We start from the raw sequence: 22,411 nt of genomic DNA, 5'->3' as shown, positions 1-22,411 counted from the left end.
TTGGCTTCCTCCCTCGCAGCTCGCGCGACTCTCGTTCGATCGAGATCGCCCAATCCCCTCGCAGCTCTCCTCCCCGCTCCCCGGTAACCGCCCTCATGGCCTCCGACTCAAGCAACTGCTGCTCCGGATTGCGAGCTCAAGCGTAGGGTTTGGGCTTTTAATCCACCCGCTTCCTCCATTTTTCTTGTTTACATGTCTTCGCCTTCTTCGGCGTCTGTAGCGGCTCCAGCAGTCAAGATCTGCTTCAACACACACTGTAAGGAGTCCGTATCGGACCATCAGCCACCTCGCAGGAGGGGCTGGCGCCTTCGTGGTGGAGAGATCGCCGAGCTTTGCGACCGCTGCTCGTACAGCCTCTATATCTCGCCCACTCTATTGCTTCATCTTACCATCCCTTTATTCATAAACCGTTTATTCTGTTTATATTGTTTAAAAATGTGTCGGGTCATTCAGGATTCGAGTTTTTCGGTGCTCAGATTTGGTTTTCCAGTGAGCCACCGCGGCGGTGGCGGTTGTTTCTTTCCCTCTACTTTTCGTATATTTGTTCATTTATTATTTTACGATGACGTGCTTTCTAAATTGGTGTTCTATTTCTCACCCCAAAAATGGAGTTCTATTATTGCGACATGTTTGAGTTTATTTTTCTTAAACAGATTTTTATGTTTAATAATTACGGTAGAAATGTTAACAGATGTCATCTTATGCTTCTGATACGCGAAATGCATATAAATTTTTTTATTATTTTTTCCTGTTCGAATTTTCTCTCCAATCAATTGTGCCATTCATATATTTAAATCCCGATTCTTTTCCACTGTAGATCCGCGTTTGAGCAAGGGACTTTCTGCGAGACGTTTCATGCTGATGATTCTGGTTGGAGGAACTGTGAGACGTGCGCCAAGGTTAGAGATCTCTGTTAACTATTTAGAAGGCAAAATCTTCGTTTGCGGCTATCTGTGTCGTATACCTTATTATGTTGTCCTATTTACAGCGACTGCATTGTGGGTGTATCGTGTCAGCTCAGACTTATGTTTTGCTTGATGCTGGAGGAGTTGAATGCATTGCATGCGCTAGGAAATCTCTTACAATGGTGAGCTGCAAAAGCCTCTTTTATCACTGTCATGCAGTACTTATCTTTGATTCTTCCTTTCTTCTATTGACTCCAGCAAAATTTATTGTTTGAGATGCAACATCACTCAAACATTTTGTCTTTATCTAGAATTTGTCTTTTGGATTCTCTGTGGGTCCAAAATTTTCTATCATTATATGATATAGAAGCACGAAATAAAATGAGAGATAATCTGATTAGCTGGAAACACACTGTACTGGTATAATTGCTGCTGTCTGTTTATTTCAAAACTGAATGCTATCAGGATAAGTTCCTTAATTTACGTAAGATTTTTATCTTTGTATATTACTCCTATACTTTCTAACCAAACATCTATACTTGGAGAAATGGTCTAATTGACTATCGAGTTAGGGGTCTAATTGCTAGCTGTATTCTACTGAATTGATTTTAATCTGTTAACACAGTTATTTGTTGCATTTAAGCTCATGTTAAGCTCATTCCATGCCATGAGTACAAATATAGATATCCAAGATTAACTTTTCAGATATATTAGACTTTTAATACTTTGCTTCTTGACCTCATTCCTATTCATAAATTTCTAGGCACCAAATCAAATATCATCTTCTCTTATGCAACAGCATGTACCTGAAAGGAGAGATTCACCTTCTAAAACCTGGAGATCAATTGCCACTCCATTGTCTGGTCAGTGGCGTCAAGCTCCACATATGTGGAATATGACAATGCAGTCTGATTTGCAACAAAGACTATCATATGAATTTGACAGACCTAGTAGCATTGAGAAGTTGACACCTGGAGGACGCCATTCTATTTCAGCACATGAAAAGAAATTTGAGCCTGAGAGAAAAATTTCTACCAACCTTAACAACATCTCACGAGATAAATACACTCACGGGAATACAGGTTTGGAGTCCTTTCTTTGTTATGGAAAATATTATATGTGGGTAATGCTGGCATTTTGGCAAACTTCTTGTAGGAGAAAATGATCCTATGTCTATAAGGAAATCAGTAAGTGCAGACCCTTGTTCTACCAGTTCCTTAGTTAACTTTGAAGCAAAGCCAAATTCATCTATCAAGTTGCGACAATTACCTATTTCAAAAGAAAACTCGTCTCTACTTATTGGTCTTCCAGCATCCTTTTCATCATCAAATGGAGTTAAAGATCCAATGAATCTTTCGCCAAACCAGCCACCAGCACAAGTAACTACTCCATTATCAAAGCAGTTTTACCCTCAGCGTATCAATGAAGCTGAATTGCAAGTTCAAATGCGCAACGGAAGAACTCGAGTCGATGCCTATCCACGGACACAATTGCTTCCTCGATATTGGCCTAGGATAACAAATCAAGAGCTGCAACAAATATCCGGCGAGTATCCTTCTATTTTGTATGTTTTGGCATTATCACACATACCTTAATGTACTATGATGTTATTCCATATCCCTTCAATGTTACTGAAGTCTTTACTTAACTGTTACAAGTCCACAATCCTCCATCACTCCCTTGTTTGAAAAGATGTTAAGCGCTAGTGATGCCGGGCGGATTGGACGACTTGTGCTTCCAAAGAAATGTGCAGAGGTAACTCCTTTTTTTAGTATTAATATTAGAAAGTTCAGCAACCTTAAGTTCATGAAATAATAATTCTCTTTTTTATACTTCTAAAATTTAATGTCGCTACAAAATGGCTGATTCTTCCAGCAAAGTTTAATGTTCAATGATGCCTGACTACAATAAAATAATATGTTCTGCACCAAGGGAATTAGATCTCCATAGAGTCCACATATTTCCTAATTTATTGTTGTGGGATTGCTAAGCTGAATTCTTGAATTATTTATCCAACATATTTTTTGTTTTATACACTGTACTTCACAGGTCTTAAGGATTTGTGGCTTTATGTACTTTTGAATGCCATTAAACTCATTAACTCATTGTTGGTTTGATTTTGCATGGAATACATTACATAGCTACTGGGAATGAGTTTTATTAGCTTTATACATTAAAAAATCAAATTAATTTACTCCCAACTATTGGAGAAGGTGACATGGATTCTATCTTATCATGGACTCTATGCAAGGTTTTGCTAATAATATCTCTCTACCCTTCACACCATCTTAACCTATATTATCTCATATTTATCAAATTTGCTTCATACATATAGCAATAGGCCTTTAGACAAACATGTTCTTGTTTGTTAACTTTTTGAGCCACTAGAAGTTTTCATCTAGAAAACTACTTTAGTTTCTTGGTTGGTCTTCTTGTTTATATTTTCAACACAGGCATACTTCCCTGCAATTTATCAGCCAGAAGGACTTCCTTTAAAAGTTCAGGATGCAAGTGGAAAGGATTGGGTATTCCAATTTCGATTTTGGCCTAACAACAACAGTAGGATGTATGTGTTGGAGGGGGTTACACCTTGCATTCAGGCAATGCAACTGCAAGCAGGTGACACAGGTATTATTCTAATATATTTAGATGATGATCTCTTAGGCAAAGATATTGCTATTGGATGCCTCCATGGTTTCTCCAGATAATCCTTATTAATCCTCCTCAAGATCAATGGATGCATTGACACGTATTTCTTTAAGTTGGCCATATTTGATCTCAACTCTTTTATATACCATTTCTGCCAATTTTAGTTTAATTATCCTCTTGCATCCTCTTGTCATCATGACATGAGATATCAAAGTTACCGTATATGTTATCTTATGGAAGATGTTTCTCATGATGGTTTTAGTTTTTAGTTTTATATTATTGTTTCATGCTTGATATATTAAAGTTATGAAGGTAATATATATACAATATACAAGTGTAGTTGCACATAGTTGTATGATGTTTATTTTTATTTTTCTGTTGAAACTGAATGTATTTCCGCAGTTACATTTAGTAGGATAGATCCAGAAGGAAAGTTGGTCATGGGATTTAGAAAGGCTTCTAACAGCTCTACTGAACAGGTTGGTTGATCAAGTGTTAGTCATTTCAAAAATGTATATGCTTGGTTAGAATTTTGTTGTTCTGGAGATGGATTAATCCTGTTTTGTCATGTAGCATGTTATTGTGCTGATAGAGAAACTTGTCACCACTTGCTTCTATGGTCCTGTAAACCTTCCAATTGAATGCACTGTCAATGCATCAATTTAAATTTGTTTTTTGTTGGTCAGTGGTCATTTATGTATTAACAAAATTGAAGTTTGACTGCCCTACACTGAGAGTATAGCCCTGCATCTTATATTGCTGAAATAGATTCATGTAGCTAACCCTACGGGATCATAAACATTGTTGATGGCCTTTTTTTGGCAAGCACCAAGTTTCTTTTATTAAAGCCTTTGCATGGTTTCTTTTCCTAATTTGATTGATTCACATTTGCTTCATCAAATATAAAGCATCCAAATAGTCTATGCTAATACAATCATGTTAAGATAAGTTACCTTTTGATAAAGGTGTTGTATTCTTCATATTGTTGTATTAACTAGTAAGTATGAACTACTAATATGTTAAACATCTGTTATATAATTTCTTATAGTGTTACAATTTCATAGCCATTCCCTAATTTTGCATTGCATCATCATGAATTCTAAGCTAAAATTTGTAACTGGGATTGACTTGCACCATGATTCAAAGTTGGATTTTGTAACCTGCAGGATCCTGAAACACATAAATCTAGCGGCGAAATCTCACCACCGCCAGAAGGTAATAAGAGAACAATATGGAACCTTGAATGTTTCTTTTGAAACCTCTAAAGTTATCATAATGGTTGATGCAGCTGATCAGATCACCTCACTTATACAAAAGGATGGATCTACTACCAAGTTATTGCAGGTTCCTAGCAAAAGAAAAGCCAAAACTCTTGGCTCAAAGAGTAACCGCCTACGTATTGAAAATGAGGAATCCATGGAATTGAAACTGACATGGGAAGAGGCTCAAAAGTTGCTCCGCCCGCCTCTAAATTCTTCTCCTAGTATTGTTGTTATTGAAGGCCATGAATTTGAGGAATATGAGGTGAATAAATAGCTTCAATTTTATGTCATACTTGACTATTATAGCAAAAATCTTTAAATCATGTCATTAGGTTTTGTGGGGATTTAATGATAGAGATTCAATTTAAGGATTCTTGTTTTATCTCGTGGTTGAATATCATGTTCATTATTCATCTTCTTCCTGACTATCAATTCACTTTTTACATTTTTTCCCCCATATCTCCACTGTCCATAAAATGATCGTGAGTGAATCTCTCTTTGCTTAAACCAGTCATTTTCTTATCTGTGAAATTTCAATTCTGTAGCACTGCTTTAATTCCTGCAGTGAAGATTTTCAGTTAGAACATGACTACTTTTCCTAATTAAGATTATTCTATTCAGTGAAATTAAGCTAACAAATTATTAAAGATCTGAACTTGTTAGTCTGTTAGATCCTCAACAAGCAAGAATTTATGAAGATACATAAATGATCGAAAAACATAGTTAAGAAATCACTCACATACAATTAAATTAATCTAGTCTTCCTTCTGACAATTCAATGATTCACTCCATGTCAATTATGAGATTGATTTGAATTCTAAATTGCTAGTTCAAAAAAGCTTGATCTTTGCAGCAATTGCTGCAAGTCAGTAAGTTATTGTGCATGGTGGAGTCTCTTCATGCAACAGTAGTGAGTCATGTTAGGGTTGTAGTAGAGTTGGACTTGTAGTGCATTTACTTGTAATAAACTCAATCCAAGCAACTGCACCCAATTTTCCTAATATTATGCCTTCACTAAATTATCAACCCAGGCATTCCATATATGAATTCCCAAGTATAATTATGACAAATGGAGAGTCACTGGATGCCGTGTGAAGCCTTGGTGAACTCAGACATTTCTTTTACCATTGCAGCCTTGATTACTATTGTGCATAAATAGGACAAACGAAGAATCTGTCTTTAACAACTAATTCTTTCTCCTCAACACTACAGGAAGCACCTGTACTAGGGAAGAAGACATACCTTACCTCAGATCAAGCTGGGTATTCTTTCTGGACTATCTTCCTGATATTTCATCATGTTTTTACATATCTTTTGATGCATTTGGTGTGGTTTTTTTCTCCAGTCTAATTGTAAAAAAAAAGATCCAAGTAAAAAATTCTTAGGAATATACATGATATTTTAATCTATATGTAAATAAATCATTGACATTTTTATGTAAAGGTCATGAATGCGGGTTAATCTGTACTGAGCAAATATATCTAAAAAATTCTGAGATTGTTAAAAAAAATTCAATCATCTACTCAAAGCATCAGCAAATAGTTCTTCATATGATTATCACTACTTACGTGGACACCACCAATTTATGTCGAGTGATCTTTAACTCTGCCTTTTATTTTTTGTGATGATTATATCACAACTTAGAAAGACAGTTTTGACTATTGGAAAATAGTAAGTATTAAAATGATGACTAATTTAATATAATTGTGAATCGGTGTCATAAATTTGTAATAATAATAATTTTAATTGCTAGATGAAGACTAAGTATTTATTCAATATATGCCATAAAATAATTTAAATTTAGTTATTCAATTTTTAATGATGCATAACTTTAATTATAAAATTGTGAATCAGTGTCATAAATTTGTAATAATAATAATTTTAATTGCTAGATGAAGACCAAGTATTTGTCAATATATGCCATAAAATAATTTAAATTTAGTTATTCAAATTTTTATGATGCATAACTTTAATTATAAAATATGTATTGGAACATGTAAAATATTAATTATCAATAATTAGGTATTCATGACTTAACAATTTGACATGGCACTTATGCCTTGTGACTGATTATTTCTTTGACTTGATAGTAAGGATTAAAATCTCATTCATGGCATTTCCCATTGTTTGCTAGAATGAGATAGTATCAATGTCAATTGATGTGTCATTTTTGGGTAAGAAGTTGGGCCATCCAACATCAAATAAAGGTGAGAGGGTGGAGGAGCAGCAGAAGAGTCGGATGAAGAAGAGGAGAAGAAGCATAGGAGGAACAAAAGGAAGAAGAGGTGGTGTACCAAGGGTTATGATGTTTATTGGTGAGAATATCAATGGCTTTCTATCTTTGCTTCCTCGATGCTCCTCGTTAATGATCTCCATGGTAGGTCCCCTCTGATGTGGTGCCACTGCATCTGACTAAGGTCACAGTTTTGAGCCAGTTTCAGTCTCAATAACAACAATATGTCTCACCTGTTTCAAGTGATATGGGATTTCAATACTTATATGAGGGAGTTAGATATGGGTGTCAAATTGGAACATAATTGGAAACTTTGGGAGGGTAAAGTGCCATCTTCTAAAGGTTGGAAATTGCACAAGGTTGTGACAGCCAAAACCTTTAAGCATGGATCATATTGCCAACCCCAAATACCTGGGGACATTTGCTGTTGTGGTTCTAAAGTGACATTTGAAGTCGGGATTACTTTATGCAAAAATAGATGAAGGATAGTGGGAAAAAGTTGCACTAAAAACAAAAATTAATAAGTAATAAAAGGCTCCATTAAGCAATCTAGAGTGACAAATATACTGTATTGGCATTTTAAGTTGGATACTTGACTGTTCCACTTAGCTGATGGAGAAAGTGGAGTATTGCCTTATTTTCATCCATAATTTACTGAACTTATACTTTAGATGCACTACTTCGTTGGAGATAAAGCGTGTAATTTGGATTTTGGAATGTCAATGTGAGACTGATCAAGCCATCTCCTAGCTGTTTGTATTATGTGCTACAGCTGTACATGGTACGTAATAACATGGACTGGTGTGACAGGATCAAGATTGTAAACTTTGCTTGTGCGAATCAGATTCCTATTAGTTGCATAATTAGACAAAATTTGTGGTTCTCCTTAGCACTCAGTTTGTACTCATGCATAAATAGATGAAAATTATAGTTCTCCTTAGAAAAAAAGTGAATCCGCCACGTCAGCAGCCCCCTAGAGTTGACTCCAAGGATATGGAGGGAGATAAATTCCGATACATAAGCAGGAGGCGCATGGCGGGTTGAATGGCAGGTCGTGAGTTCCCGTGAGATTCAATCCGTGGTTGTTACATCAGAAATGTCATGCGTCCATCGTTTGCGCTACGCCCTGGGGGCAATTATGGTTCTCCTTAGGTTTTTGTGCTTGGCGCATAAATTGGGATATGCAATAGTGTTAGCTGTGCCTTTAACTTAGCAGAATCACTTTAGCCATCATAAAAGCATACATCCAGATTGTTTGTAAGTGCGATACATAATTTCAAATATTATCTGTTTTTTTTACATAGTTTCAAAATATTATCTGTTTTTTTTACATAGTTTCAAATGTTATCTGTGTTTTTTGTCATTTAGCCGTACGTAAACTGTTAGGCTCTTGCAATAGGAAATATTGGACTCTTGGATGAAATATTGGCCTCAATATTTAACTGAGAATTTAGAGCTACCAAGTGTCTGATATCGTCATGTTCCTGTTTTGAGTTTTGATGCACTTCATTTCCATTGTACCCTGCCATATATAGATTGATCAATTCTGTAGGTAAATTCATGGTGTTTGCTAGTATTATCAAATATGCACCAATATGTATATTGTTACTAGTAATGTCAACTAATAAGTTGCTTTGTATTCATTCTTTGAAACATTGTCCAGTGAAAGTCACCAATGGGTTCGATGCGAAGAATGTTTGAAGTGGCGCAAAGTGCCAGTGGATGCACTACTTCCATTCAAGTGGACCTGCTTGGAAAATGTTTGGGATTCTGAAAGGTGACTTGGAGCTTTATATTTTGGAACTGTTGAAGTCATTTCATTTTTAATTAAATTTTGGCATCCTCAAATGGATCATGAATATTTAAAGTATATGGTTGTCGATGCTCTGTTAGATTCAGAGAATCAGAAAATCTAGAATGAGGATTTTCATACAGGAAATCAGCCAGGACTTGCAAACTTGGACCACTCAGATACTTAACAAGATCTGAAACAGAATAATGCAAGTTCATGTTTTTGTGTGATATAATAAACATGTGTAGGATCATACTGTCTAATATTGGATCAATTGCAATTTTTTTCCAACCTTTACCATTTTTTACATGTCTATCTTTACCTTTTAGTTAAAAAAAATCTATATTTAACGATTTAAATCCTTAACAATTAGATTATGTTGTTAATATCATCAATTTACAATTAAGTGATGAGATGACACTTAAGGATGGTTGGTGCAGTCAATTAATTGAGTTCCTCAAATAGCTAAGTGATATAAACAAGATGGGTCAATTATTTGTAATTCAGTATCGCGTGGCAATATAATAAATTGGATAAAAAATTATCATCTCAGGTGCATGCCAGCTCTTAATGACAAATGTATTACAAAGTGAATAACAGATTGCGATTCATGATTGAAGATTTAATTTTAAGTTGTATTTTTTCAACGGAAAGTTAGGGTTGAAAATATGTAAATGTATAGTTGGGGTTGAGAAAAGGTTGAGAAAATGTAAATGTAAATAGAGTGTTTGGTGAATATGAGGTTGAGTTATATTTTGGATGTCCATTTATTTATTTACCCTTACTAAAAACTTGAAAAAATTCATATATATTTTTCACAAGGGTAGATGTGTAATTTGAACTTTCAGGTTGGCAAAAATGACCTCCATAGATCCTTTTTGCCAACTCTCAATTTCCAGTTACCCCAACCGCATATGTACATTCACCATCTAAACCCAAACACCCATCATCTGTCCATTGCACAAATTTCGAGAACTCAATGGAACATTTACATCTGGGGAACCTTAAACCAAACACCCCCTTAATTGGTTATGATTAACTTTTTAAACTAAAAGGTGAACAGTAATTTGCTAAATAAGGGGTTAACATTGAGATATATTTTGCAATTAACCTATAACATTTTGATGTAAATAGCCATCTTAATGATACAAGCTATAACTTTGACTGATGTTGATGATCTGACCAGATGAATTAAGTTATTAGGTCCAACCAACCAACAACCCAAAATAGTTGCTGTCTTGATCTCTGAAAACTAATTGAAACGCCCTGGATTTGTGCCTTTGAATTGTACATCTTAAGAACACATGAATAGTCCCTGGCAGGATTTTTTTCATGCAACCATCTAGCATAATTCATTCCACCTTTTGTTTATTATTGTAGGAAAGTTGCATTCTTAGGTTCAACATTACACATAAAACCATTGTTTCTAAACTTGTCATCAGAAAAAGAAGTTTGTAACTCTTTCCATCTGAACTCCTGTTAGTTAGTTATGTATATACACGGATTCACCAAAAGTGTGATATGCTTGTCAACAATTTACTCAATCCTATTTAACTGTTTGTTACTGGTTCTTTCAATATGTTCAGGTCATCTTGTTCTTCTGCTCAAGAATTGAGTTTGGAGCAGATAGCAGACATGGTCTCCTGTAAATCAGGTATATGATCTTCAAAGACTGTCAGTATTCAATATTTTCTGCTAATTAGGTATGTTTATTTGTTATCATTTTCAATTACAAAAAATTGTGGCTTAGCTGTTGGATTTTCCAGTTTCTTTACTGAAGTCAAGTACTTCAAATGCAATTATTGATTCCAATTGTTTCTGCGAACAACAGGTGTTTTGAAAAAGGGGAAGGGGAAGGCGAAAGCAGAAAGAGACAGCGTTCAAGTGTCAGACGGACTCGATACACTAGCAAACCTTGCTATTCTTGGTTACAGCAAAAGCCTCCAAAAATCTTCCCATCCGACAACAAGGCATCCCCGGCATAAGCCCGGCTGCACATGCATTGTCTGTATCCAACCTCCGAGTGGTAAGGGCCCCAAGCACAAGCCACACTGCACATGCAACGTCTGCCTCACTGTGAAACGCAGGTTCAGAACGCTCGAATTAAGGCGCGAAAAGCGTCAGTCGGAGAAGGGATCCGAGACACCAGGAAAGCTGAAGTCACCCATCCTGCCATCAGAAGTGTCACCACAACCAGGGAATATGGATGTTCCATCAACTGGTCCGAGCGATGAGGTTGCCACTCAGAAGGTAGATACGTCGAACGTTGATATGGTAGCAGTCAATGAAGCATCTGATCGCAGAACCACATCTGCGTCCCCTCTCAAAACACGCCAGATTGATTTGAACATCCAACCAGAGAGGGAGGAAGAACCATTGGCACAACATCAAAGTGTGACACTGGTACCCTACTGAACCTGTAACTTTCGGAGAATCTGGAAGTTCATCAGAGACCAGCGATCATAGTGAGAGGGAAGCCAAAGATGACAAACATAACTTAGATGAAAAGGGTCTGCATGCCATGGAGAACGTGGGCCGCTGATCAATTGGCAGTTGGGATCGAATCAAGCTCGACCCTCCTGTCCTGACTGTACACTCCAAAAGGGGGCCTTCCAAAAATACTCCGTGTGGAATCCCATAACCTAAGGTAGTAAGGTATATTCTGAAGTAACTACGCCAAAGTGAGACGTGATCGTTCAGAAGCCCATTTGGGCAACATCACCTTTTGTTTGATCACCAATTTTATAACTATCTGTACAGTCATTAATTATGCAAAGGACACTAATGTATCCATGAGGCCTTGTGAGGGTAGGTTTATTATGATCCTAATTAATCAAGTCATTTCTATTTGTTTTACCTGTTATTTTCTCTAAGTTTGATGGTTGTGTTTGGCTAAAAGAGTCAGCATATGTACCCAAGAGTTTCAAGTTCATGCATCTACATTCAATAAGATTGATATTATTATTTGATAGACTGGAATTTATCAATTTTATAATTAATCATAATTTAATATATTTTGAATGATTTGATTTTTTTTAATGCCAATTCGTTAAAAAAAGTATTATTTATGACATGTAATACTCTCGATATTTTATAATTGGAGCCTTCGAGTAAATTTTATTAAAACTGGTATTAGTCTAACTTAATCAATGTTTACAAACAAGTATATTAAACTGCTATTCTAAGTGGCAAACAATGATATGATCTTTCAAACGCATAATCTAGATACAACACAGCAGACGGAAAGCAAAATTAATATTGTCTCGTAGCACCGCTTTGGTTTCTCCAGGTCACCAAATGCGCTAATTAATGATTCTTAATATTAATTCCAACCATTTACGTATCCAAATGCTAATCTCCTCCTAAATCATCATAGCAATCACTTTCTAGTTGCATTTTATCATTTTGAAGATTTTCGATACAAAAAAATGGCGGAAAGCAAAATTTAAATTGACAAAAACGAGTTTCGAAGAGATTTTTGAACGATCGTTCTTCAAACATTTACTGCAGATATTCTTTTTACATCAAAAACAAGTTTAGCATCAAACGAATTTGAGATTTTCCGGACGATTACGATGAGAAAATGGGTGTTTTGGGGAGATTTTTGGATGATCGTTCTAGCATCAACAAATTTGAGATTTTTCGGTATCGTATAGAACAATCACAATGTAGAAAAGATGGCGGAAAAGCAAGATTTAAAATCGACGAAAACGCATTTTGATGAATTTTTGGCCGATCGTTCCAATATATTACATCGATCTTCAAATAACAAAAACAAGTTTAGCGTATATCGTACCGGAAGAAAAATGGCGGAAAAAATAAACAAAATTAAATCGCCAAAAACTTGTTTTGAAGAAATCTATGGGATAATCATTCCAAAATATTACATCGATCTTCAAACATTTATCGCAAATCTTCTTCCATTTTCACAACCGAAAAAAAAAAGAGGTAAAAGGATAGAAAATGCAACGCAGAAAAGTAGGGTTTCTTCGTTACTGACCACAACAGGCACCCTTCGAAGGGGTTAGATCTTTTGGTCCGGGGAAGCGAGTCTAGAAGCGATGGCGGAGTGGTACATCGCGTCGTGGAAGGTCTCCGTCGCCCTCGTCTCCCGACGCAGCACCTTCGCCTTCTCTGCCGTCAGCCTCGGCCTCCGTTCTGAGGCTTCCGTCGCTGCATCTTCAGTCTCCCCGGCAATCTTCGGTTCTTCGTCCGAGACCGGCGTGTCCCGAAAGATCGAGCGGAACAGTGGAGCCCACCAGCAGCGCTTAGCGTCACCGGAGGAGGGAACCGGAGAGGAGGCCCGTGCGGGGATGGATACCGGACGGCGGAGACGCGGATTTGTAGGCGGAAGGATCGTGGTAGAGAGGAGGTTGGTAGCCATCGGCGAAGGAAGAGGATCGCCAAGAGAAGAAGAGGGACGGAGGACTGCTTTTAATAATTGAGAATTTTCCATTTCGACCCTCCAAGTTTATCAACTTCTTACTTGAGGCTTGAGAAAGTATATCAAGTTTTCCAATTCCATGTCATATCATGTCACCTTTCCAATTCCATTCCATGGCATAATTATCTGCTATTAGAAAAATAAAAATATCATATATATATATATATATATATATATTAAAATTTTCAAATAAAATCTAGGTTTTTAATTTTCTCAACAATTTAGATTAATTTTTAATTAGTAGATAATTAATTTTTGAAGATTAAACAATTTTTTTTACACCAACTGTTTACCCACCACACCAGACATGTGCTTCATTATGGGTCCTACCTAAATCAGTCACACAAACAAGCCAGGCCCAATTCTCAACCCATTGTGGTCCACTACACAAGTAAGCCGATGATGTGCAAAAGAGTTTCTGGATCAATTTAGAAGCACATTTACGGCCCATTAATGAGCCCAGTAATGTCTCAAAGGAGATTAAAAAAATTGTATCTAGGCCCATTAGTAAGCCTATGAAGTATACATATGGGCCTTGTGACAATGGTTATAATTCAAGGGCTATAGTGTACCTGAGCAAGCCAATTTAAACTAGAAATTTGAATATTAATTCCATCCATCACACTGAATTTCATTCAAACATGTTTACAGCAAAATCAAGAACAAACCAATTAACTAAGTAGTAAAAAAGGAACATAATCTGGCAGGTGAATGTATGAAGAGTACATTCAACTCCGAAGAATTTATAGAATAGAATTGCGATTTCTGTAATATGAATCACTATAGTTGTCGAATAGAAGCAAGCAGTGTTAGGTGAAGCATTCTGGGCCTGCACCAGCCTCTGGTTCCTGAAAATTAGTAAAATTGTTGTTATAATGTGTTGGCATTTATCAGCTGTTTATGCAGAGAAAAGTGAGATAGACACAGTTAGCTGTGTTAGGGAATTAGTAAAATTGGATTGAAAATTTGAGATGCAATCATGCAGTCATAGCTCACATTATATGGTGTGTTTAGATCATAGAAATAGCTATCAGATGATACCTTATGAATTTCCAATTATTATTCTCTAGTCATAGCTTTATTTATTCCTTACATTTCAAGGAATACACGTTCTTATTCTAGTTCACCATCAGAAAAATGTTTATTTCTACCTATTCAATTCACCATAATACATATTTTGAATGGAAAGCTCGGGCCAAATAGAGCGAGCAGGGTGGTCAAGCAAACCAGGACAGCTGAGCAAATCATAAAAAAAGTCAGGGCAAGCAGGCCAAATAGGCATATGAAAGACAAACTTGACCATCATCGATAAAGGAATTTTTCATCATTGTGGATTGGCAAATTTGCTGTCTGTTAGTTATAACATTTTTAGGAACCAAATATAGCAATGAAAATGACCAGTCTATTCCATTCTATGAACTAAAACTAAAGAATAAAAATTCCTATTCCATTCCCTATCAATTATAGTCCTTGGGAATATGTATTCTTCCATTGCAAGAACCAAATATATGGATGCAACTATGACGGTAGAGGATTGAGTTTGAAATGTTTTAGAGTAGAAAAATAAGGAAGGACTTTGATGAGTTAAGCTCTTATGACTTACAGCAGCAGCAGCAGTACCAGCACGGATCTCCCTGTAAGCGACCACTTCATCTGGAAAAGCTTGATTAAGCTCCTCAAGAAGGTGCTTTCTAAGGCTCTATCACCATTAGGAAAAAAAAATAAAAATAAAAAACCAATACAATGATATGCAGCAATGTTGCAAATATGGGCTAATCAAAGCATCTATAAACTAATAGCATTAAAATTATAGTCCTTTACCTTCTCAGATCAGAAAGCATAATGCAATCAACAAAACTTATGGCCATTAGACAATGATGGGAAAAACACAATTTCATGTGATTGCTTAGTAGGATAACAAACAACTTATCGAATCATTACTTAACAGTAACCCTGGTAATGCTAGTGCAAAAATTTTCTGGCTGTTGTATTGTTTGATGACCAATTGCATTGCAAAAAAATTACATCAAAGCAGCAACAGTTTTGCACAGCTGAAGAATTGTAAATTTTTGCTGCTCTTGGTCAGCATTGCATTAGATGCATGGCTGAATATCACGCAAGGAGACTTTTATTTTTGGCTTTCCTGGTATGCTATGTTTTAACAACAAATAAGAAGAAGCACCATGAACTTTATCCCAATATTTGACTCCCCTATATATGCTATATATCTAGCAATACCAACACAAATTTGACCACTTATGTTAAGCAAAGTTTTCTTTAGTCTTCATTACTTGCCTACCTACAGATCCAATTATTCAACTTATCTATGATTGTATCAGTTGCTTTTAGATATGCCTATTCAGTCTTAACAAAGTCGCACTGATTTATGAACATAAATGTCAAAGTTCACAACAACAACGAGCCAACTATTGGATATACAAACTTTTATGGATGTATTCATTAATTTTTCTTACATTGTTTTAGCTGACTGAGTGGGTGTAAACACAACTCTTAACCTTGTCCATTTGGTCTCGAGACCAACACTATCAGTATCAAGTGCTAAAATTATCATCATGAATTAATAAAAGTGTATCAGTTGAATAAACACACATTGTGAGCATATACCTAACATCATCCGGTTCAAAATTCCATATAAAATCAGATAAGATAAGGTTCCGTAACTTTGCTACATAGCAAGCCTCAAGAAAAAGTGGAGAAATTTTTTAGTAATACATAGTTTCTATGTCAAATAAATCCTGGAGAAGAAAGGGATGGAGGAATTTACCTTCAAAGCATCAGTCTTTCCTTTGGTTATCTGGTTCTTGGAAATGAAGCTATTTATCACATCCCTAGTGAACTGATCTGGATTCTTCCCATCATCAATCAAACTACAAGGGGAAAAAAAAACAAAATCTTCTAAAGTTATTCAAACGTTGATGGAAAAGACAGATGAGGCAAACTAAATGGGGCCTAAAAAGACAGGAACCAAAGAACGCACTTGACGACCTCCAAAGGGACCTGGAAGTTGCAATTTTCCGCCATTTTCTGTATCCCATCGAGCTCCGCCACCAAAGTGTTACTGATGAAATAAAAAACCTAAAATCAGAGGCGGTGGCAGAGGCGAGTGAAAGGAGATACAAAGCAGGAAAGGCAGAGGGAGATGGGTTACAGTCTCTGGAGGAGCGGGAGCTGCGAAGCGACGCTGAAGGAAGATACCGTCAAGTAGAGCTTGTGGAGGAGGCCGAGGGTTCTGTCGACGGAGTCGATGATCTGGCTGAGGCTCTCCTTCTGATCATCAACGGTGCCTGAATTCGAGTTTGGCGCTGGTATGGGATTGGCGGAGGCGGGGGCGGAGAGGACGCTGTCGCCGGCAGCGGTGGAGGAGTTGTGCGGCGACGGATCCATCGGGCCGCTGACGAAACAGGATCGATGGGCTTGGAATTTTCCGTTGTTTCCAAAATTTAAGCCCTAAAGTTTTTGAAATCTCCATAATGACCCTCCAAATTTACCCACTCTTTTCATTTCACCCCTACCATTGACTAGCCTTTACATTTAATTGGGCCAAAACTGGGCCAGATGTTTCCTTTGTAGGCCCATTAACGAGCTATCCAGGATTGAGTAGGTTCCAGTTGGGCCGAATTAATTCTAGAAGCCTCGAGAGCTTGTCAACCACGTGGCTATTTAATCCCCTGTCGTTCTCGGGCCTGCGCAATCGAAGCCCTAAACCCTGGTCGCCATTCTCGTTCGCGTGGTTTCTTCGCCTCGGAGAAGAAGAAGATAGATCAATGGCAGCGTCCGTGATGCTTCGAGCTATGAGGCGACGCGATCTGTCAACGCCCCTCCTGTCCTCCCGCCTCGGATCCGTAAGCTCCCGTTTCTTTCTTCCATCCTTTCGTCCAAATTTCTCGTTTCGGTCATTCCGAGTCAGCTGGATTTCAGATCCTTTTCCAGCCCTTTTGTTATTACACGTTCATCTGCCTCTGGTGTTGTATAGTACCTCTATATACGAGAAAAATAGTAGATAAGACATGATAACTAGGAAATTCGAATCCTTTCTCACAAGTTCGATCACCTAATGAATCCAGTAATATATGCTGTTAAATTAAGCTCGCTGTAGTTTTTTTTTCGTCCGTTTTTTTTTTTTTGGAAAATTATGTTCGGGTCAGACATAGTCAGATGATTCCCTCTTCTGTCCTCTTATTATTTACAAGTTCTAGTGGGGCAGAGTACCAGATCTGTATCTTAGACTTGCCATAGGAAGGAGAAGGCAGAGATGGGATGAGTATGGTTTAGGACGAGGGATTGGGTGCAGAAAATGAGCAATGTATTGGTGGGTATATGGGAGACCAGCAGTCGGATTACTAGCGATAAGTGTTCAATAGTACATAGATGAAAATGATAGACAATCAATGATAGCCAAGAAATGCAAAGCCTTGCTCACAAGTGTGACCATCTAATAAAGCCAGTTATGTATGCTGCCAAATCTGACCTTCTGTAGTTCCTTAACGAAAGAGGTAAAGTTAACGAGTTAGCTGTCATGTAGGCTTGGTTTACTCGGGTTGAAAAGAAGGGGAGGGTAGATGGCTTATTATGTAAAATTTATGTTCCTTTTCCTTTCCTTCCATTTCTCCTACTAGCTGTCTCTCCAATTACCAAGCTGTGATTTAACAGTGCCCTATGTAGCTGTCGATGCTTCTATATAATTTTGATTAACTTTTGTTACTGATTGGATCCAATTTCATACATTAAAGACTGATCGTACTAATTTTTTTTTAAACACAATGTTGGGTTGGTTATGGTAGTTTTCTTCTTTTTTTCTCTCTCTCAATTTTTTAGAAGATGAGATAATTTGGTATAGACTTGTTTATGGGCTTACATGGAGGTAAATGATGCAATATATGAAGTGGGCCTCTACATGTCAAAGATATATAAATGCTATTTTGCTGATATCATATGATATCACTTAGGCGAAACATATGATCATTGATTGGAGTAGCAGTTATGCAAGATATCATTTGAAGAGTCATGAATATAAATATTGGATTAGTTGGCCACAGTTAGAGGATTTGCTAAATCTTCTATCCTGTTATTGTGTGTTTCCAACATAAATGCAATATAAATATTCAAAGGATTTAGAAGGTATAAGAGTTTTAAACATACTTTGAAGGTCACGATATATATGCGTCTAGGTTTGACCAGGCTACGGTCTCTAAGCTTGAGATGTGATGATGCACATTTTATTTCTTGTTTATTTCTGCAGTTATTATCAGGAAGCAATGGCGTGGCGCTAGGGCACAAATGGACTAGCTTGGCTAAAACTTTCAGGTATCAACAACATTTACATGATTTATCATCATGATTTCTGTTTGTCCTGCTACTTGCACAATCTATCACGTGATTTTATGCTATGTTTATTGGTCCTTTCACCAAGGTTATTTTTTTTTACATTTTATGCAGCTCAAAGCCTCTAGGCAATGATATAATTGGGATTGATTTGGGAACCACAAACTCTTGTGTTGCGGTCATGGAGGGAAAGGTTATACCTCGTGCATTCTCTTTGGTCTCTTTGCTACTTGACCATTTTTGGTTCATTTGAAAGCCAAATATTCTTTCACATGTTTGTGCAGAATGCTAAAGTTATAGAGAACTCTGAAGGAGCCCGTACTACACCATCAGTTGTAGCTTTTAACCAAAAGGGTGAATTGCTTGTTGACGTCAGGCAGTTACTAATCCAACAAACACACTTTTCGGGACCAAGCGACTGATAGGCCGTCGTTTTGACGATCCTCAAACACAGAAAGAGATGAAGATGGTTCCTTTTAAGATTGTCAAGGCACCTAATGGGGATGCATGGGTAGAAGCCAACGGTCAGCAGTATTCTCCCAGCCAGATCGGTGCATTTGTTTTGACAAAGATGAAAGAAACTGCTGAAGCTTACCTTGGGAAATCCATTTCGAAGGCAGTGATTACAGTTCCTGCATATTTTAATGATGCTCAACGACAGGCTACAAAGGATGCTGGGAGGATCGCTGGCCTAGATGTGCAAAGAATCATCAATGAACCAACAGCAGCTGCACTAGCTTATGGTTTGAACAACAAAGAAGGCCTGATCGCTGTGTTTGATCTTGGAGGCGGAACATTTGATGTTTCAATCTTAGAAATATCAAATGGCGTATTTGAGGTATAGATGTTTTTACCGTTTAGCATCAGTCTTTACTCGTTTTTTATCAATTTATTGAACATTCCATTATTTCCTCAAGGTCAAAGCTACAAATGGTGACACTTTCTTGGGTGGTGAAGATTTTGACAATGCCATCGTCGAATTCTTGGTTGATGAATTCAAGAGATCTGAAGCAATAGATCTTTCAAAAGACAGACTAGCTTTACAGAGGCTTCGTGAAGCAGCAGAGAAGGCTAAGATTGAACTATCGTCGACGTCTCAGACTGAAATCAACCTTCCATTCATAACCGCCGATGCTTCTGGAGCAAAACATTTGAATATCACTTTCACAAGATCAAAGTTCGAGACCCTGGTAAATCACTTAATTGAGAGGACCAGGAATCCCTGCAAAAATTGTCTGAAGGATGCCAACATAAGCAGTAAAGAAGTCGATGAGGTTCTTCTAGTCGGTGGAATGACTCGAGTTCCAAAGGTGCAGGAAATAGTTTCTGAGATCTTTGGAAAGAGCCCTAGCAAGGGAGTGAATCCAGACGAAGCTGTTGCGATGGGAGCTGCTATCCAGGGTGGTATTCTTCGTGGAGATGTTAAGGAACTGCTCTTGTTAGATGTGACACCCTTATCGCTAGGTATCGAAACTCTTGGCGGTATCTTTACAAGATTGATCAACAGAAATACTACCATCCCCACAAAGAAGAGCCAGGTGTCGATTAATACTAAATATTAGTTTCATTTATTAAAAAATGGTAAAAACAGAATGTGAGATTCAGACTAATCTTTGTGACATGTTTCATTTCTTCCTTCAATTAGGTGTTCTCCACGGCGGCCGACAACCAAACCCAGGTTGGAGTCCGTGTGTTACAAGGCGAGCGCGAAATGGCAGCTGACAACAAGCTTTTGGGCGAGTTTGAGCTCGTCGGTATTCCACCAGCACCTCGAGGCATGCCACAAATCGAGGTCACATTTGACATTGATGCCAATGGGATCGTGACCGTCTTTGCGAAAGACAAATCCACTGGAAAGGAGCAGCAGATCACTATCCGCTCGTCCGGTGGGCTCTCCGAGGATGAGATCGAGAAGATGGTCAAGGAGGCCGAGCTGCACGCCCAAAAGGATCAAGAGAGGAAAGCCTTGATCGACATCAAGAACAGCGCGGACACCACAATCTACAGCATCGAAAAGAGCTTGAATGAATACAGGGACAAAATCCCTGCTGAGGTGGCCACTGAGATCGAGTCGGCCGTTGCCGATCTACGCAAAGAGATTGCGGGGGACAACGTCGACAGCATCAAGGCCAAGCTTGATGCAGCCAACAAGGCGGTTTCGAAGATCGGGCAGCACATGGGAGGAAGCTCGGGCGGGTCATCGACTTCCGGAGGGTCTCAAGGTGATCAAGCTCCAGAGGCAGAATACGAAGAGGTGAAGAAGTAAGGTAAGGATCTTATTATACTTGTAGCAAAACTCAGCGTCTGTCTGTAATCAGACTCTGATGTTGGACTGGTATATGAGGATGATCTTTCCGTAGTTGATTTCTGAAATAGGACACTTTGTATCGCGACTTGTTATTGTCGCGTTTATTCCTGGTTAGTGAGTGGATAGAACATAAAGATCTGAGTTCGTCTCCGTTCCTGGACTCCCGTTCAGTAGTTCACAAGCACTCATTCCTGGACATCTCACTGTAATTCTAAGTGTCTGCCATATTGTAATCAAACAGGCACAAGGGAAAAAACTTCACTGAATATTAAAGAAACTAGACAAATTAATTGAGGTAACCATTGGACATGTTATTAACACCTTGCAAAGCTTCCAATGCAATCACAACTTGCGGAAACATCTGCTTCGATTGTGGCAACGATGTCGACCTTCATGAAGATATCATAATGAAATCTTTACGAGTAAGCTCTTATAGAATTCCTGTGGAACTGATTAGAAAATACTGTTTCTTATTACCCTAAATTGATTTTTTTTTATTCAGCAAAAGTTGTTTCAGCTCTAAAACTTTAATAGTCAATCCTAATCTTAGCATTTCTACTATAACGCCTTAGTATATCTTTCTAGTGATATAGTCTTCCAGCATGTTTTCTCGAAGGGATAAGTCAAAAGATTAGAGATAGATCAAAGGATGAATCTTCTATATCTTGTTTCCTTTGACAGACAAATAAAGAAGAAGACAAGCATGTGAAGGGATTAATTTAACTAGTCCAGGTCTGCACAAAAAACGTACACTAATTAGCATAGAACCGAATGGAATAGTTGAGGAGTAGAACAAAACTCTGAATTTCGTCACATGATTAATGGAATAAAATAAATCGCTTGACAGATCGGATTAAAGTTTACTAATGTTAGATTTTGACGTCGCTCGTGAAATTTCACTGTTGGATACCTACACATATTGTACTTAGTAGATACTTTATTTCGTGGGTCTTTTTTAATTATTTAATAAGCCTGAGGCGTGCTTCATCAAATTCGTTAATCATATGAGTATTAACTTTTAATTCGCCATAAACCACGTGTCGTTATACCCGTCTTCGCCTGCTAATTATATCTTAATCATCTACGTCGTCGTACGGTGCGGCGTCGCTTTCGTGGACCACGTGGTGGAAGATCGGACGGCGATTAATCACTGTCGGTGGTCGGGTGGTCCCCTGCTCGTCTTGCCGACAAAACTGACCGAGGAAAATCCACCCGAATCCATAGCCCTTGCTGTTCCACAATCACGACGCAGGTGTTCTTTTGGGTAAACTTAAATTTTAACTGCGTGAAATGTTAGTTAGGATGTATAAAACGGGCGGGTCCCGCTATATTATGCTGGGGTCGCGGTGTCGTGCTGCTGTCTGAGCCGGTTTATTAATAACATATCGGCAAATTGCCGAAAGCAATTAAGCCAACAGAGTATAACGTGCAGCAGCGACATAAAAGCGTTTCAGTTTGGGTGTGATGGATGATCA

The 22,411-nt window shown here is 37.8% G+C and overlaps 3 protein-coding genes across 3 annotated transcripts; 2 read left to right on the top strand and 1 right to left on the bottom strand.

Moving 5' to 3' along the window:
* Nucleotides 1–33: 33 nt before the first annotated feature.
* On the top strand, nucleotides 34–11,683 carry LOC141828985 (B3 domain-containing protein Os07g0563300-like). The gene is given in 15 exon segments (XM_074716380.1): nucleotides 34–347; nucleotides 818–899; nucleotides 989–1,087; nucleotides 1,669–1,987; nucleotides 2,061–2,469; nucleotides 2,564–2,660; nucleotides 3,359–3,533; nucleotides 3,957–4,033; nucleotides 4,721–4,769; nucleotides 4,843–5,078; nucleotides 6,029–6,078; nucleotides 8,713–8,826; nucleotides 10,428–10,495; nucleotides 10,673–11,220; nucleotides 11,223–11,683. Coding segments are annotated over 15 exon segments (2,520 nt in total). The 5' UTR covers nucleotides 34–192; the 3' UTR covers nucleotides 11,265–11,683.
* A 2,200-nt stretch (nucleotides 11,684–13,883) lies between these two features.
* On the bottom strand, nucleotides 13,884–16,713 carry LOC141829983 (mediator of RNA polymerase II transcription subunit 10b-like). Its single transcript, XM_074717444.1, has 5 exons — nucleotides 16,455–16,713; nucleotides 16,284–16,364; nucleotides 16,071–16,173; nucleotides 14,889–14,984; nucleotides 13,884–14,133 (listed from the first exon to the last, which is right to left on the bottom strand). The coding sequence occupies exons 1-5, from the start codon at nucleotides 16,688–16,690 to the stop codon at nucleotides 14,095–14,097; spliced, it is 555 nt and encodes a 184-aa protein (XP_074573545.1). The 5' UTR covers nucleotides 16,691–16,713; the 3' UTR covers nucleotides 13,884–14,094.
* A 296-nt stretch (nucleotides 16,714–17,009) lies between these two features.
* On the top strand, nucleotides 17,010–21,085 carry LOC141828986 (heat shock 70 kDa protein, mitochondrial-like). The gene is given in 7 exon segments (XM_074716381.1): nucleotides 17,010–17,148; nucleotides 18,546–18,610; nucleotides 18,743–18,821; nucleotides 18,913–18,994; nucleotides 18,997–19,466; nucleotides 19,546–20,166; nucleotides 20,274–21,085. Coding segments are annotated over 7 exon segments (2,016 nt in total). The 5' UTR covers nucleotides 17,010–17,070; the 3' UTR covers nucleotides 20,895–21,085.
* The last annotated feature ends 1,326 nt before the right edge of the window (nucleotides 21,086–22,411 follow it).

Source organism: Curcuma longa, chromosome 5, assembly GCF_044706935.1.
Source record: "Curcuma longa cultivar G26 ecotype Majalengka, Jawa Barat chromosome 5, ITB_CL_G26_1.1, whole genome shotgun sequence".
Lineage (NCBI taxonomy): Eukaryota > Viridiplantae > Streptophyta > Magnoliopsida > Zingiberales > Zingiberaceae > Curcuma > Curcuma longa.
This window is presented reverse-complemented; position numbering and strand designations above follow the sequence as displayed.

Bases quoted from the DNA above. Each gene is read 5' to 3' on its own strand.
- LOC141829983 (XM_074717444.1), bottom strand. From the start codon at position 16,690: ATGGATCCGTCGCCGCACAACTCCTCCACCGCTGCCGGCGACAGCGTC. The intron at 16,174-16,283 runs GTGCGTTCTTTG...TTCCCCTTGTAG, and splicing joins GTCCCTTTGGAGGTCGTCAA to TTTGATTGATGATGGGAAGA. The intron at 14,134-14,888 runs GTAAGTCATAAG...ACTAATTTTCAG, and splicing joins CTGGTACTGCTGCTGCTGCT to GAACCAGAGGCTGGTGCAGG.